This window comes from Dendropsophus ebraccatus, chromosome 6 (genome assembly GCF_027789765.1).
Source record: "Dendropsophus ebraccatus isolate aDenEbr1 chromosome 6, aDenEbr1.pat, whole genome shotgun sequence".
NCBI classification, from domain to species: Eukaryota; Metazoa; Chordata; class Amphibia; order Anura; family Hylidae; genus Dendropsophus; species Dendropsophus ebraccatus.
The window spans coordinates 58441611-58460451 of record NC_091459.1 but is presented as its reverse complement, the minus strand read 5'-3'; the positions used below and the strand labels follow the sequence as shown (position 1 = coordinate 58460451).

At 42.8% G+C, this 18841-nt stretch overlaps 1 protein-coding gene across 3 annotated transcripts in view; it reads left to right on the top strand.

The window, feature by feature from the left end:
* The window catches only part of PHACTR2 (phosphatase and actin regulator 2), a 130340-nt gene that overhangs the window by 87330 nt on the left and 24169 nt on the right, over positions 1 to 18841 (top strand). For all 3 annotated transcript variants that reach the window (XM_069973764.1, XM_069973765.1, XM_069973763.1), the window contains exons 2-4: positions 11434 to 11601; positions 11904 to 11984; positions 12661 to 12810. In XM_069973764.1, the coding sequence (XP_069829865.1) occupies positions 11434 to 11601; positions 11904 to 11984; positions 12661 to 12810 (399 nt within the window). The remainder of the gene's footprint in view (positions 1 to 11433; positions 11602 to 11903; positions 11985 to 12660; positions 12811 to 18841) is intronic.

The following is an 18841-nucleotide window of genomic DNA, read 5'->3' as shown; positions in this document are numbered from 1 at the left end:
CTAGGAAAACCCTTCAAAAGGCTAAAAAGGAAAGTGCATTTATAGGTGGACTAACATATACATCCATACACCTGTTATGTCATTGTCTTTTACCTGTTCTTCCGGTAGGAAGAACAGATAACAAATGCCATCACAGGCTATATTACCATAGAGAATAGATGGGGAATAAACCTTTACACCACAAAACAATGTTATCTGGAGTGAGATAATGGTGAATGGGAGAAATAAAGCCCCATAAAAGAGTGTAGTCCATGTTATTTGTCCATTGTTTGTGCGAATTCCTGTGTGATATCATCGTTGTTGTTCTGCATTCTTACCTGTCAGCACCTTACACATGCCTGGGATTCCTATACACGTCCGGTCATTTCCATCTCTCTTATGTAGCAACATTGAGGTTTTTATTTTGCTGAATGCATTAGATAACAATACTTTTATTACTACTCAGTACTCATTCTAGCTGATAGTTAGATGGGCGTCTGTGTCCCATTGCTGCTGCATTGTTCTGTATATGTCTGTAGTCTGGGTGTAGACATCCATCATCATCTCAGAGCAGCGTCTTGTAATAACATGCTGATGTCCTGTGATCATATTACCCCTGGCTATAGCTGTAGGGTCGTCTATTAGAGTATCCGTAGATCGGCATAATATACTGAAGGCAGAGGAATATGAAGGGCAGACATCAGAGGGAAAACCATCAAGCACTGCTAATCTGAAATTTTAAACCAGAAAAGGACCATACAATACAGTATATTACACGGCTGGTTGGTGTCTGTAGTTATGGAATCATGTGAATTTTTACACCTGTTACACTCAACACTTGCATGTTTTGTCCTGATCCTCCTCTTATAGAGGATCTGTTGCCTTAGTTAATCAGTGTATTTCAATTCTGGAACATTCTCTTTTTCTCTAAATAGCCAACTGAGTATTACCATTCAGAAGTGTGGGCCTACATTGACACTGTCAACTTTCATTGGCTGAGAGACACACCTCTAATTTGATGACACCTAGTTGTCCATATTTACTAGGATTTACAAAAACAAAGCTAACGCCACAGACGCGGCTGGTATGCTCGGGGAGATGATCAGTAGATCTTTAGTGTAGTGGGAAGCATATTGCTGATTGATTCCCTTTAGGGTGCCTTCACACACACTGGATCCCCTGCGGATTCACAGCAAAAGCCACTGTGGATCCAGTGTCAGTTCATCCCTATGAGAATATATACTTGCAACAGGATCGACATCCCGCTGCGAGTATGTAAGTTAGCCCCCAGGCGGCCGGAGCATACATCACCTCCTCCCCGCTCAGGCTTGCTTCGGGGGTTCCTGGCGTATGCTCGTCCTGCTCAGCCAATCAGTGTGCTGCACTGCTGCAGCCACTGATTGGCTGAGCGAGACGTCCTGCCGAGAACCCCCAAAGCAAGCCGGAGTCAAGAGGAGGTGATGTATGCTCCGGCCGCCTGGGGGTTAACTTACGTACTCGGAGCGGGATGTTAATCCCGTTGCGAATATTTATTTTCATAGGGATGCACTGACACTGGATCTGCAGCAGATTTCGCTGCCAATCCACTGGGGATCCGGGGTGTGTAAAGGCACTCGTACATCATAAGATCTGATGGCCACCATAACCTAATGTCACTTGGCCCTTCCACAAAACAGGTGTTTTAATTTGTTTGTTTTTAAGCTTCTACCAAATTTTCGGGCCCTGGGCACTCCACGCAGCAGACTTTCTCAGGCTGCAGGCAAGAGGACAGCAGGGGTTAGATCACACTTTCACAGCAGGCCAGCCAGCAGGAGTTCTGTGGCTCTCTTTTCTCCCCGTGCTCCTCGTTGCCAACATTTGATTTTTTTCCCAGGGACACTTAGGCTTTGGCAACGAGGGGTGAGGTCTTTTATGGAGCATGGCATATAATGGGTGTGTAGGGGGGTGGCTTGTCATTGGTCTTGGTTTTATTTCAAAATTTTCCCTATATTGTATGGGCCTTACACATGAGAACAAGATGCTGGAAAAGCAGGGTGATCTCTTACACTGAGTACAAGATGCTGGGAAATCTTGGTTACCTCCATTATACTGACTACAAAATGCTAAAAAGTTGTGTGACCCCCATCATACTGAGTACAAGATCTGGGAAAGCTGGGTGACCTCTATTATACTGACTACAAAATGCTAAAAAAAGTTGTGTGACCCCCATCATACTGAGTACAAGATGCTGGGAAAGCTGGGCGACCCCCATCATACGGAGTACAAGATCTGGGAAAGATGGGTGACCTCTATTATACTGACTACAAAATGCTAAAAAAATTTGTGTGGCCCCAATCATACTGAGTACAAGGTGCAAGGAAAGCAGGGTGACCTCCATCATACTGAGTATCAGGTTGTTGGAAAGTTGGGTGACCACATTAGGATGGTGGGGTTTCTGTATTTTCAACATAGTTTTTACCACTGTTGCTGTCAAAATCGCCCCATAGACAGGGCTGTATTTACCACTAGGCACCCGTGGTCCGGTGCCTAGAGCAGGGGGGCAGCACCCCTGCTACCGCTCAGACTTGCAAGTAAATCTGGTGTCTTTTTGGGGGTATGGGGATGTGTGTTGCTGGTTAGTTCTACATGTAGAGAAATGCATGTGGCTTAAACCAGGCTCCCATTTCTTCCCCAGTAGTCATGTCCTATTACCAGGATTATTGGCCATAAGGCTATTGGTTACCGCATGAGGGTCTGGATTCGACTGCCTGGGGATGACATACAGTAAGGGTGCTAACACACGACCGATGCGCAGCAGATATGCAGCAGATTTGATGTTGCAGATTTGATGCTGTGTTCGGTTATTTACTTCAAATCTGCTGTGTATCGCAGCAGAAAATTCACTGCGATACGGTGTGTGTGTTAGCACCCTTAATGTGGAAACGCGGCCTAAGACTGATCAGATATCAATATGATGTTTAGAAACTAGAAAATCATGATGCCAATTGGTGAGTGAAGATGGGGTGTTTTGGTGCCTAGGGCAGCAGCAGCTGTTAATACGGCCCTGCCCATAGACCTCATATATTTAAAGGTTTCGATCGTGTCCCCCCCATATTGTCTTTCCTCCAGATGATAAAGATTTAGATCCTTAAGTCTCTCCTTATATGTTTTGTGCATGTCACCCCCCACCATTTTTGTACCGTCTTTAGACCTTTTCTATTTTATAAATGTCCTTTTTGTAGGTGAGGTCTCCAGAACTGGACATAGTCTTCCAGATGTGATGTCACTAGAGCTCTATACAGGGGGATCACAATCTCCCTCTTCCTGCGGGTTATAGGCATGCCTCCTACGTGTTGATACTTTTTCATACTTATTAAGGATGCGTTCACACGTACAGGATCCGCAGAAGATTTGATTTTGATATCATTGTGACTTAATGACTGAACACAGCATAAAATATCCAGCACTTATCAGTTGGTGTCCTGCAGGAAGTGGTGCTCTCTGCTGCCACAGTGCTCTCTGCTGCCGCCTCTGTCCATGACAGGAGCTTTCCAGAGCAGTAGACCTTTTTTATGGGAATTTGCTACTGCTCTGACAGGAACTGTGGACAGAGAGATGGCCGCAGAGAGCACTGTGTCAGACTGGAAAGAATACACCATTTCCTGCAGGACAAACAGCAGCTGATATTTACTGAAAAACTTGAGTTTGTTAATTTACAAATCTGTATAACTCTCTGACACCGTTTTGATTTGGAAAAAACAACAAAAACAACTCTTGAATACCTGTCTGATGATTGATGCAGCCAGTCACTGGCTGTAATTGGACATTGGCTCCAGTAGTCAGTCTCCAGTCCATGTCCAGAGGTACCAAGAAGTATAGTAAGGAGAGTATGATTTTTATTTTTATTTTTTACCCCTTTTAATGCTACAGTGGTCCCTCAAAATACGAATAATTAGTTCCATTATTAATTGGTTCCAGGACGGCCATTGTATGTTGAACCCATTTTATGTTGAGACCAGAACTCTATGGAAAAGCGGTAATTAGATACAGCAATTCCTTACATACAGCAGTCAGAAAGAGCTACAAGAGACTCTAATTGTCTTTCTATGTAGAGGACTGGAGCATTTTCAGGTCCTGTACAGGTCACACAGGGTCTCAGAAAAATGAAATGAAGCCATAAAGTGAAGCCATGGTATCACATTGTACTATAGAGAGGAGATACCAGACAGCCAACCAGTGCATGCACTTCACTAATACTGGGATTTTACCAATGAAATGGCCACTTTCATTGGTCGATCACCTAGTTTTTTTTTACATGTTACACAGATCCTGACTGTAGCATTGTATGTTGAGTCTGGTCTCAAGTTACGATGGACCAGAAAGTAACATTGTATGTTGAAAATATTGTATCTTGAGGCCACTGTAAGTTGAGGGATCACTGTATTTATTTTTCTTGACCTCTCATTACTTTTAAGAACATAAGATGTGTGATTTTTCATCAAAGTAAGAACAGTAATCTACGTGTTATGCAATAGAAGCAAAGAAATAGTAGCCTTTAACCGAGAGGAATGTGAGCAATGCAGCTATACGTTTCCTCATGATAGATGGAGGAATTTATAGGACTATCTAGAAGCAGAACAACCTGCAGAAGGAGTTTGCTCAGAGATTCCAGCATTCCTGGAGCGACTCAGGGGATTTGGGAAGATCACACATGAGCAGTGTTATTTCCACATTGTAGTGCAGGCTGTATACAACATACTGGACAGAATATCATTGTAAATGAAATACATATCAATACGCTGGAAAAGAGCGCAGGAGTGTTGTATAATATGAAGTGCTCTATGTAGTCTATGCTTATGTACTAAAATGAGCCTGACAATTCTTGGCTGCTAATACATGACTAGTGCTGGAGCCACCAGGGGCAGTAGTGACTTTGTTTTTTTTTTTTTCTTGCTATGTTTATAAAATACACTATTTGTACTTTACACTTGTGGAATAAGGTGCAAAATTAGGGTCAGAAACTTGTCTGATGAGATTTTTTTCTTTCAAATCATCTGGTGTCAGAAATTTATATAGATTTGTAATTTATTTTTATCTAAAAATCTCAAGTGTTCCAGTACCTATCCGTTGCTGTATGTTTTACAGGAAGTGGTGTCTTCTCTCCATTCTGACATTCAGTGCTCTCTGCTGCCACCTCTGTCCATGACAGGAACTGTAGAAAGAAGGAGAGGTTTTCTATAGGGATTTACTACTGCTTTGGGCTCAATCTGTGCCTTTTCCCCAGGATATGCCAGGCACAGAGGTGCCAATCACTTTTGCCGCATACAGTGTCACAGCAGATTTTACGCTGCGAGTTCCGCAGCAAAATGTGCTGTGATCAGTGGCTGCGGCAGGGCGTCAGGGAGCTGTAGAAGTAGGTCGGAACACGGATGGTTAATGTATTAATCGCATCAGGGGGGAACAGTACACAGCATCACTGCGGAATTTGCAGCATGAAATCCGCTGCGATACTGTACGTGTGAAGACACCCTTATACTGAAAATTACAATCAGACAATCTATGATAGGCCATGTTTACACGTAGAGGTAGTGTAACGTGCTGGCGGTTATTGGCATTATATGCTGTGGTTATTGACCGATTAGGCGTTTAGCTAAGCATTTAGGAGTAAGAGTAAATCAGTTATTAAATTTTCCAGCAGAGAAATAAAACCAAGTTGTCTGGAGTAGAAGGGAAGGCCAAGAACTCTGCAGGCTGCTGTTGGTATAGGCTTATAAATAGCTTCTGCTGATGTAAGATGCAGCCAGGACTTTACTATCAGTGAGGATAGAAATAGATTATAATTGCTGGCTCCAGTGTACAATGGCTCTATAATGTACCACACCCAGTATGGTATAGGTGGCTGACGGAAAAAAAAGCTACCTCTCCAGTTACTACCCTATGCCTGACAACTGTGATCATGCTCTGTAGGACATACGGCAGCTGATTAGTACTGAAAGACTAGAAATTTGTAAATACAATAAATTACATATCTGTATAACTTTCAGACACCAGTTGATTTAACTTTCACTCCCCCCACCCCACAGGTTACATTCAAATGAGGAAAAAGATATGCCCATATGAAGTGTGGCACCTTAGCCCTCTCTCTGCTATGGGGAATGCAGGGAGGGTCAGCCCTGAAGTGGCCGCGCAGGGAGGGTCAGCCCTGAAGCGGCGGCGCAGGGAGGGTCAGCCCTGAAGCAGCGGCGCAGGGAGGGTCAGCCCTGAAGCAGCGGCGCAGGGAGGGTCAGCCCTGAAGCAGCGGCGCAGGGAGGGTCAGCCCTGAAGCAGCGGCGCAGGGAGGGTCAGCCCTGAAGCAGCGGCGCAGGGAGGGTCAGCCCTGAAGCAGCGGCGCAGGGAGGGTCAGCCCTGAAGCAGCATTTTATTGGTGCACAATAAACACTGGAGACTGCACAATGTGTCTGCATAAATGTCATCTGGGCCATGTTGAGTAGATTCTGTGGTGTGACAGAGCGTGGAGAACTTGGGAAGCACCAGAAGCTGTCGAGTGAAAAAGAAGAAAACACACAGGAAGCCAGCTGCAGTTAAAGAAACACGTCACATTACAGTAACTCATTGATGGAAAAAGAGTGTTACAGACTGTACAGGATATTTATTTATAACGTTCAGACAAGATATTGGCAGACACAATGGAAACATATTGGTCCTCTTCTATACATCTGGTGCTGCCACACAGACATTGGACATGGGCTTACATACTGCATTGAGACCCCAGTGATCTCCTGGAAATGAGGATCAGGAGTGCTTACCATCTGGGGAGTCCCCTTTTTTTACCAGCAGTTTCAGCATTTTTTATGGCGGAGATAGTTGCTTTGTAGTTATTATAGTAAAGGTTTTTCTTCAGTGGTCTGTCATGGGGATCAAATTAGAAAGAAAGACTTTGCTGATATCATTGAACCCCCTGATAAGACGCGTTATTTATAATGCCCCATAGTGAAAACCAGGAGGCCCCCCCTGTCTGAATATTACACAGATTTCTCCTGCTGCGCCAAGTATATTCTCTTTAATACCAAGTGTACTGAACACATTTACATGACACAGAACTGAGTTCATTATCTGAGTGATAGAAGTGCAAATACACTGGCTACTAGTGTTGAGTGGACCTGTCAAGCTGTTCGGGTTCGGCAGCACTTGGCATTTGATTCACCGCAGCTGCAGATGTTTGATGCCATTATAGGGAGTCCTGGAAAACATGAATACAGCCTATGACCTATGGTTGTATCCATGTTTTCCTGGTAGCCCTAGGGCGGCATCCAACTTCTGCAGTTGTGGGGAATCACGAGGGGGGATAAATGTGCCTATGAATGGGAACAGTGCACTGCACAAAATTGACCTTATTCCTTGTGTAGTAAGGTTTATTTTAAGGTTCACACTACGTTTCACCGTTCCAACATGTTATTGTATCCAGTAATCAGGATGGAGGGGCCACCAGCAGCCGGCATCTTATTAGTGTTGGTGTTGACTTGAGAGAGGATTATTCTCTTGGTCACTTGCATGACTATGGTGAGCAACTTAGGGCCCAATCAGGCAGATCGACTGACCGTTGCTTTTCAGCAAGTTTGAAAATCATCGGCCACCGGCAATGCATAGCCTATGTGTAAGGGCCCACATTCACCTTCAATAACTGACAGCTGAACGATCATTCGGCTGTCAGCTATCTCTCTCCACATTTTCCATCTTTTCTGAGATTTTACATTATGGACGACCCCTATCACCACCAGCATCATCATCTGTTGGCTGTTCTAGACAGCTATATACAGCTTATATTGGCAGCCAAATCAACCGGTGGTTTCAGCCGATCAGTTTAAAGTGTAGTGCGGCCAATGATGTGAGGGTAAAAAAAATAAATAAATAAAGACCTATACTCACCTCTCCACACTCCCCCTGTGTCGTCCTGCCTGTTCACCGTAGCTGCCCTCGGCACTTCTGAATCCGTCTCTACAGGGACAAGCTGTTCCAGTGATTGGCTGAGCAGCCTGTCACTTTAGAGACAGGATCAGAAGTGTCAGCAGCGGCTGTGGTGATCCTCCAAGGCAGAAGGACATCGTAGGAGTGTAGAGAGGTGAGTATATATCTTTATTATTTTACATCCTCCAAAGTAATAGCTGCACGGACATCACTACCAATATACAGTATATTGGGGATGAGCTGATAAGACAACAGCCAAGCCTAATGGAGCGCTTCGCTACTACTGTAAATTCGCTCATCCCTAATCTATATATATATATATATATATAACCTTTGCTGTACGATAATAGAGTGCCGACCTAGCAGATCAGCAATCGCTCATCCTGCTCATCGGGCCATGTGACACCACCCTGAGCGCATGATCAAGTGTTCTTTTGCGTTACAGATTATTTTATGAACGTACTCTTTTGTCTATCTAAGCTTAGTGACCACTTCTGCTTTTGTTTTTACTCTTTATCAGTCGCCCCTGGGGAAACGTTACTAGGGAACCTTTCATTGTGATTTTAGTTTGGTCTCTATATGATCTTGAGTTTTAGAGAATTGTTTATGCAGCTGCCCCTTGTATTACGTCACTGATGTAAACTTATTGCTCATTTCAGGGACTTTTCTGGTCCATTCTGGGAATGCAGAGTAGCAGATTCAGATGGAAAACTTCCAAGTGCTTCATTAAACACGTTCCTTGCTCCTGGCATGATATTGCAGGGCGGGAAAAGACTCCACTGCAGGGCATGTGCGAATAAGCCCTAAGGCTAGGTTCACATCTGCGTTTGTCTCATTCATTAACCGATATGTCCATATCAAATGAACAGATAAGCACAAAGTGATGCAAACTGATTGCAAGATTAACTGTTTTATTTTAATGGTCCGTTTGCATTTTGGTTTTAAAATACAGACTTTTTCCCTTCCTTTTGCATATTGGTTTATATTCCTTCCTGTTTTCTCATCTCTTCTGCACATGCTCAGTGACAAAAAAACTGATGCTGGATAATTTGTGAAGGAAATACTATGTCCGTCATAAAAGAGGGAACACTGACGGATTTGATGTAAATGGAGCCCAGTAAAAACCCTTTGAAATAAATGGGGGGTATGACGCATCCGCTTGGTTCAGTTTCTCTTATCAAAATGGAAAAGAGAAACGGAATTGTGTCAAAGGGTAAAATGCTGGAGTGAACCTAGCCCAACATTGTCAGCTACAAGTTTTGTTTATTGCTCTTTTCAGTCGGAGCCAAAACTGCTTTATGCTTAGTAAATGACCCAAACATAGTCACAAACTGGCTTCTTTGGGGCTGTTATGCAAAAATAATCTTTGGATCCTTAAGAGTTTAAGAGTCTCGAAATACAGGACTAGCCAGATATTCCTCCAGGGAAGGCCCTTGCAGAGCTTCTAGGAGACCACCAAAACCACCATATAAAGTGGCCCTTTCAGTCAGTGTCCAACTCAGTTAACGAGTCTAAGAACATGACAAGGGAAAACCAAGGCCAGGTATCCATCCAGTCTGGATTCACTGACCTCCTGGAATCATAATAATACATCCTCCAAACTTTATATCTTCATTATACTATACTATACTATACAGTCACATAGCTGTCAGTACAGTACCATGAAGATTTAAACTGATTGGTTATAATATATGGCCATTATTTGCTGTTCAAAGACAGTCACCGAAGAAATACGGGTGTCCAGGTCCAGTCCCCTGAAGACTGTTTTATAACAAATCTATACTTACTTGTATCGAGGTCCAGTCTCCTGAAGACAGCTATACTTACTTGTATCCAGGTCCAGTCTCCTGAAGCTTTTTAGTCTTGTGCTGGCTGAAAAAATTGACTAAACATATGAAGTGCAGATGACCTGGGAAACACTGGACTTCCTGTGAAAAACCAAACAAACAAAATAGACTAAACACAGGAAGTGCTGGTTTTTCCATGATAACTACTGTAACAAAATTAAATAATGAATGTAAATTGCAAACTTGCTTTATATCACATCTACTGCCGATTAGATTTTGAAAGTTATAATGACAGGGACGCTTTAAGTTGTTTTTTTTTCACTCGGCCCAATATGGGACCATGTATGGGTGCAAGTGAGCGATCAGCACAGCAAAATCAGTCTGTAGCTTCCAAGCCATTGACATTTATTGTTATTGGCCGTATATTTCCTGTTTACATAGGGAGATGTGCGGCTGATAACATCTTGTCAGACAAGAACTAAAGAGTTGTCCTTGTTGTTGCAGTTATTTCTTTAGGCCGTTGTTAGTGATCCAGATCCTTGTTTTTGCAGAAAGTATCTGTGCTTGGTTTTTTAAAGAGAACCTGTCACTTTGGAAATGCCTTGTAATCTGTGTGCATCGAGCAGGAAGAGCTAAGCAGATTAATATACAATAAAACCTGTTTGAGAAGATCACACAAAACTCATTTGAACAGTTGTCTTCTAAAGGGGGGGTGGTCTTCCCAAAGGACATGACATAGGCTCAGGCAAGGTTACTTAACCCTCATTAGGCTAGGTTCACACTGCGTTTTCAGCATCCGTTTAATGGATCCGTTTTTTTTAACGGTCAAAAAAGTAGTGTCAACAGTACTTTATTGTGCGTCAAAAAAAAAAATGCACATCCTACCCCCCCCCCCCCCCCAAGCTCCTCCAAGCTGGTACAGAGACATGGACTGGACTTTATGGATGGGGAAGGAATGTCAAGGATGTGTCCCCCTTCACCCCCCCCCCCTCCCGCATAGGGCTTTGAGGAATCTCTACCCAAAATCGGGTCTGCATGAGGGATTGATTTTATCAGAGAGGATTTACTCTATAATGTTGCTGCAAAAGATTTAGTATAATTTCTTATAATTTTTTTTTTCATTTAAATCTCCACTCATTCTGGGAATAGGACTCTATTAAAGGGGTACTCTGGCAATTTTTATTAATTTTTGTTCAGATCAACTGGTACCAGAAAGTTATATAGATTTGTAATTTACTTCTTTTTAAAGTATTGCAAGTATTGCATTACTTATCAGCTGCTGTATGTCCTGCAGGAAATGGTGTGTATACAGTCTGACACAGTGCTCTCTGCTGACACCCCTGTCCATGCCAAGAACTCCAGATCAGTAACAAATCCCCATAGAAAACCTCTCCTACTCTGGATAGTTCCTGACATGGACAGAGGGGGCAGCAGAGAGCACTGTGTCTGACTGGAAATTTTAAAATAGTAAAAAGTAATTTACAAATCTATATAACTTTATGGTACCAGTTAGTTTGAAAAATAAAAAGTTCCCCTTTAAGCAGTCCTAGTCAGTGATTGGCAGCTATCGCTGTGTGCGTAATTCTACAGGAAAAGCTGCCAGTCACTGATCAATCTGCTCAGCTATTTCTCCTTTTTGACTATTTACTGATGGATCTGACTTTGACAGATACCCTTTAAATCTGGATAAAATGTAACTTTTAACTTTTTACCCCCTTTTCAGCTGATGGTTTGGACAAAGCATCGATTGGAAACTTTGATGTTCCAAACACAGGCAACCAATCGCCTCCTCTGAAGAGGAAAGGAAGGCTTTCATCTATAGGAAAAATATTCAAGCCTTGGAAATGGAGAAAGAAGAAGGCGAGTGAAAAATTCCGGGAGACCTCAGCAGGTACGGGTTACTTGACAATATGCAGACCCATCTATATCCAGTATGTAAGTTTCACACTACCTGCTAGTAAATAGCACTTGTATACAATGTTTTTCACCAACACCTACACAGAAACCATTGATAAATGTCCTCTATAGTCTTTACAGACATCTATGTTATGTAAAATCCATGCCAGTATCAGTAGTCGTGTGTCCATACTGTGATTCAGCCTGTTAAGCTATTTACAGAATTGCCATGTTGCATTTCTTCTATATAGAACATCATGTAGTTTCCTTTTTTTTTTTTTTTTTTTTTTTTGTTAGTATTAGAACGTAAAATCTCCATGAGACAGAGCCGAGAAGAACTTATAAGAAGAGGAGTTCTCAAGGAAGTACCAGACCATGGTAAGACTTGTGACCAATATACAGTATATTTTACACTGGTATGTCACTTTGTATTCTCCCGGAGGGCAGCATTCTGATTTCCTTGCTGCTGTTCTGTTACCCTTTATAAATGTAATAGAACCAAGAATTGTTTGGATATTGGACAGATTATATACGATTTCCTTCTGAGGCACTGTCCCAAATTTAATTTTTTCAAAGAAATAAACTGGGGCTGTGATCATAAGCAGTTTTGCAATATACTCTATTATTTATTTATTTTTTATTTTTTTCTTTTTACATTTTTTATGTTTAAGTAAACGTTATACATACAGTATGGCCACTAGGTGTCTCCCTTCACTGCGCATGAATACAGCTGCTTCACATCCACATTCAGTAGCAGAGAATCCTGGGAGTTCTCACATTGTATGGTCAGCTCTTCCGTCACACCGCACCAAATCCTATGCAACCACACGGTGACATTATACTTATTGAATTGTTGCAAAACAAAAAACATTGTCTCCTGGTAAGCTGCACAGCTAATAATATAATTGGTAAATGTTGGTATATTGCAAAACAAAATTTTGCAACAGGTATGCTTTATTGAATCCTGGTTTCACAGCTCAGACTGGTAATCATAGTGTACAGGCTGTATAACGTAGACATTGGTTCATCTGTACATTTACATGTCCGTTTGTAGATTGTGAAATTCCATTAAATATGGGAACGTCCAATGGTCATACCGTGCCAATAAGTGAAGAGACGCCAAAAGAACAGAAACCCTTAACTGGAAATGGAGCAATAGCATCAAAATCAACCGCGGTAGAAGAGAAGAAGGATGATAAAAAGGGTAAGGGCACAAACGCTTGTGATCTATGCATTGTAGGAATGGAAGATGAAGATGATGATTCCTCTCATACTCAAACACTGTGTACTGTAACTGTGCTCTTACCAGGCTTCTTTGTCTTTGATAGAAGAAGAAATAAATATCAGTGGTGCCTAGAGCATGTATACTGGCTCAGTGGTAGCTGCACTAGGTTCCTGATCCTAGCAGGGGCAATATTTGCAGGAACTGTCCAGAGCAGGAGAGGTTTTCTATGGGGACATCCTGCTGCGTGTATGTAAGTTAACCCCCCCCCCCCCCTCCCTGCTCAGGCTTGCTTCGGGGGTTCCCAGCGTCTGCTTGTCCGGCTCAGCCGATCAGGGCGCTGCCCTGCTGCAGCCACTGATTGGCTGATCAGGACGTCCTGCCGAGAACCCCTGGAGTGGGGAGGAGGTGATGTATGCTCCGGCCGCCGGAGGGTTGCACTGACACTCGATTCCGCAGCGTGAAATCCATTGCGAATCTGGTGTGTGTGAAGGCAACGTAACTGAAAATTAAAGATGTTGCTGGGGCTGTGTGGAACATAACAAATATGTATGATTTCCTGTCCTGCCTCTGCTTCTGTTGCCGGTTTCCAGATCACATGGAAACACCTCCTCTTCAAAGCATCAGCTGATATGCCACATGGTCAAGAAATGATTGCACGGCATATACATCATAGCTGCTGTCTTCTTCCATACTTTGATATGCTGTACGGACAAAAATTATCTGTGCTGTCTTTGCTGAGCTGTCATTTCCAGCATGGCACGTCAACACTGGCGTATTGGTGATAGACACTGCACAGCCTGGAAGTCAGTGGCAGTGTAGGGGGATGGGTAAGTATACACGTTTGTTATGTTCCACAAATCCGCAGCAACCTCTTTAATTTTTATTAAGGACCAGAATAAATGCTAATATTGATAACCCATAATTGCTTGTTGGAAACCCCACCACATGCACCAGAAATCACTCACGATGGAGACTAATGGTACTTTTACACAGAGCGATAATTCGCCTGATTGCATGATTAACGATTCCGAACGATTGATGCGTTTTTCATAACGATCAGTGTTTAGACGAAACAATATATTGTACGGAAAAATCGTTTTGCGATCGTTTAAGCCTATCTCACACATAGGTTACATCGGTGAAAGACTGTTTACACGGAACGATCTGCAAATTTTTTTTGACAATGACGATTTGGGAACTTGTTGAAAGATCGAAATGAACGATTTCTCTCTCGTCGCTTGATCGTTCGCTATGTTTACACGGAACGATTATCGCTCAAATGCGTTATCGTTATCGTGCAAATTTGAACAATAATCGTTCTGTTTAAAAGGACCATAAGTGGTGCCGATGGTCAGCTGCCCTCCAGGCCTTATACCACAAACCGGCATTTTTTTGTCATCTGTCCCTTCTTCTCGCCATCTTCAGCACCTTTTCCCCACAGCTTGCTATTTTCCATGTGTCTAATTGCTGTGTAGAATACATTCTGGTGAGAATAGCAGGTTTGTCTGTTATTTGTATGATTAATGGTGCAGCTAAATCACTGACAGCTGGTGAGGAGGAGGCCGTAAGAACACGCAGAAGGTCAGGCTTTAACTAGATATTTCTGCTCTATTAAAAGGTGACTTACAGTTCACATTGATCAGTAACACTGCAGAGACCACTGACTGATCCTGGAGCACAGAGATGCCTGCTGGTTTACAGTCATGAGTCAACACAGTTGTTTCTGTATCTCATCTCACATATATTAAAGGGTTTTTCAGGCCAGTTTCAAAAAAGGGCCAGCTTACAGGGAAGGGCGGGGAAAGTTAAAGTGGAACTACAGCATTTATTTATTTATTTTCAAATCAACTGGTACTAGAAAGTTATATAGATTTGTAATTTACTTGTATTAAAAAATCCTATAATAATATTCCATTAATTTGCTGTTGCTGTATGTCCTGCAGGAAATGGTGTATTCTTTCCAGTATGACACAGTGCTCCCTGCTGCCACCTCTGTCTATGTCAGGAACTGTCCAGAGCAGGAGAGGATTTCTAAGGTGATCTTTTTTACTGGTCTGGACGGTTCCTGTCATGGACAGAATTGGCAGGAGGGAGCACTGTGTCATACAGCAGCTGATCAGTACTGGAAGACTTGAGATTTTTAAATAGAAGTAAATTACAAATCTCTATAACTTTATAGTACCCGTTGATTTGAAAAACATTTTTTTTCCCTTTAGGGTAAATTCACATGGGCGTATCCGCCGGGAGTCTCACGCACGAAATCCGCAGCTAATGCGCAATACACGTAATATTCTTATTATTATTAATACGTGTATTGCGGATTAGCTGCGGATTTCGTGCGTGAGACTCCTGGCGGATCGGCCCGTGTGAATTTACCCTTAGACTGTTTTTACTTCTGCCCATAACTGACCTAACTGACACTGCTGTACTCAGTGTATTCAGTGTTACTAGGTACTATATTTAGAAGACCAATTTAATAAATATACAGAAACTAGCGAGTGATCCAAACTGCTTGGAGCTTCTTTTGAATAATTTATAGGCAGCTTGCTATAAGTGCAGACGGCCCTTTTACCGCCCATCTTCTGGTGTACTATCCACCATTTAGAGCCCTTTTACCTACATTAGTGAGATTCATGCTTTTCCATTATTGCGAGTGCAGCGGAGACACACAAGTATCTGTTTCCTCTTCTTTAGCAGCTGCTGTGCTTTGTAAGGAAATGCAGAGTGATTGCAAACTTCAGCTTTATACAGTGCTGGCCAAAAGTATTGGCACCCCTTCAATTCTGTCAGATAATACCCAATTTCTTCCAGAACATGACAGCAATCACAAATGCTTTGGTATTAATTTCTTCATTTAATTTGTCTTCAATGGAAACCGCAAAAATAATTGTCCGAAAGCCAAATTGGATATAATACCACACCAAACATAAAAAGGGGGTGGACAAAAGTATTGGCACCCTTAGAAAAATCATGTGATGCTTCTCTAATTTGTGTAATTAACAGCACCTGTTACTTACCTGTGGCACATAACACATGGTGGCAATAACTAAATCACACTTGCCGCAAGTTGAAATGGATTAAAGTTGACTCAACCTCTGTCCTGTGTCCTTGTGTGTACCACACTGAGCATGGAGAAAAGAAAGAAGACCAAAGAACTGTCTGAGAACTTGAGAAGCCAAATTGTGAGGAAGCATGAGCAATCTCAAGGCTACAAGTCCATCTCCAAAGACATGAATGTTCCTGTGTCTACCGTGCGCAGTATCATCAAGAAGTGTAAAGCCCATGGCACTGTGGCTAACCTCCCTAGATGTGGACGGAAAAGAAAAAGTGACGAGAGATTTCAAAAAAAGATTGTGCGGATGATGGCTAAAGAACCTCAACTAACATCCAAATAAGTTCCAGCTGCCCTGCAGTCCGCGGGTACAACAGTGTCAATTTGTACTATCCATCAGCGTCTGAATGAAAAGGGACTCTATGGTAGGAGACCCAGGAAGACCCCACTTCTGAGCCAGAGACATAAAAAAGCCAGGCTGGAGTTTGCCAAAACTTACCTGAAAAAAAAACTTTTTGGGAAGAATGTTCTCTGGTCATATGAGACAAAAGTAGAGCTTTTTGGAAAAAGGTATCAACATAGAGTTTACAGGGGAAAAAAAGAGGCCTTCAAAGGAAAGAACATGGTCCCTACAGTCAAACATGGCGGAGGTCCCCTGATGTTTTGGTGTTGCTTTGCTGCCTTTGGCACTGGACTACTTGACCGTGTGCATGGCATTATGAAGTCTGATGACTACCAACAAATTTTGCAGCATAATGTAGGGCCCAGTGTGAGAAAGCTGGGTCTCCTTCAGAGGTCATGGGTCTTCCAGCAGGACAATGACCCAAAGCACACTTCAAAAAGCACTAGAAAATGGTTTGAGAGAAAGCACTGGAGACTTCTAAGGTGGCCAGCAATGAGTCCAGACCTGAATCCCATAGAACACCTGTGGAGAGATCTCAAAATGGCAGTTTGGAGAAGCACCCTTCAAATCTCAGGGACCTGGAGCAATTTGCCAAAGAAGAATTGTCTAAAATTCCAGCAGAGCATTGTGAGAAACTCATTGATGGTTACCGGAAGTGGTTGTTCGCAGTTATTTTGTCTAAAGGTTGTGCTACCAAGTATTAGGCTGAGGGAGCCAATACTTTTGTCCGGCCCATTTGTGGAGTTTTGTGTAAAATGATCAATGATTTGACTTTTTTTTTCATTCACTTTTGTGTTTTTTTCCATTGCAAGCAAAGTAAATGAAGATATTATTACCAAAGCATTTGTGATTGCAATCATTTTCTGGAAGAAATTGGGTATTATCTGACAGAATTGCAGGGGTGCCAATACCTTTGGCCAGCACTGTATAATTTGTAGAAGAGAAACTTCCAACATTGATGGCATTTCTAGGGAATAAATACGACCGTAGCAGATGAATTCTGTGATTTGGTCTGAATTCATACTTTATACACATTTTTATTGCCAAAGTATGTGGACACCTGAAGGTCACACCTGTGTTGAATATCCCATTACAAAAACATGGGCATTAATATGGCTCGCAGCTCTAACTGCCTCTAAAACTTTCCCCAAGATTTTGGTGTCTTTGGAAATTCATCTCCATTCAGCCTAATAGGCATTTGTAAGGGACGATGTTGGGTTAGGAGATGTCTCTCAAATTTACTTCTAAATGTAAAAGGACCCATAGCCTGATGTGTTGCTGACCGGCCCACTGACTTAAAAGGCACTGTCACCCCCTTTGTGCATTCTGACATCTCTACACAGGTGTAAAGGGTAAATTTATCATACGTCATGGTGCTTGTTCAAGTAAAAAGGGATCTTTTTTCAACTGCAGACTGCGTTAAGTAGGCGGGGGCTTGCGGCAATAGCGCCACTTAACGGTGGCACAGTGGGCAGGGCTAAGTGTCGGTAATGCAGCGAGGCCCCGCCCACTTGCAGGAGGTGACAGTGTCACTTTAAACAGGCAAAATGTAGTGATATCATGAATAGATTCTGTCCGCTTTTCTGGACGTATACAGTGTTTGTTTGCAATTCAAAAGTACACTTTTGGGTCCCACTCAAAAAAAAAAAAAAAAAAGTAGAGGTCTAGGAAATCTACATGATGCAGTCACAACATACCGTTAGTACCGTTAATCTGCTGACAGTAAATCCTTCTTTCTCACACCAGGCAAAATCTGCCTGGTGCCGTGGTTGGGGTTAAAAAGATTTTTTATTCTTCAGCAGCAGTGGTGACAATGATGTGTAGCCAATGGCATCCGTGCCCTAGGCCTGCAACACCTCTCCTTCTTCCTCCCGCCTCCCCTTGTCTTTAGTTCCGCCCCCCCTGAGCTGGACTTCTCCTGTTCATCCCTGGTTACAATACTGCTCATTCACTGGGGCAATCTGAAGCGTCTCAGGTTCAGTGACGCAGCGAGGCTTCTTGTTCTAGGCTACCATAGCAGTGCGCCTGCGCTGTCTTCACCAGCGTTTGGGAACTGTCATTTGTGCGGAGCAATCGCTGTGACAGGTATGGGCTCCGGTTTTAGTCACTCTTACAGCGCTTGTTTCGCACAAATGACGGAACCCGAACACTGGTGAAGACAGGCTCGGACTCCCTAGGCCACACCTCTTTGACATCGCTGCTTATGAATAAGAAATCACTAGCAGTTTATACTTACCATCTGCACTGCTTGTCAGAGAGAGGCCAGAGAGCAAGATGGGAGAGGCGGTAAAGCCAGATGCGGATAGTAAGTATTCACTGCTTATATTGGGCATACATAATCCTGTTTACCCATGAAGATGTGCGGACGATAACAATAAATTTTGAAGCATGTTCTGAAGACCCAATCAACCGAGGATCTGGCATTTTCCCAGTCCTCAGCTCATAGCTGTCACTTTTACACGGGCCGATTATCAGCTGAAAGAATGTTTCTAGCAATTATCCTAGCCATTAATCTGCCTGTGTAAAAGGCCCTTATGTGTATTTCCAACATGAAG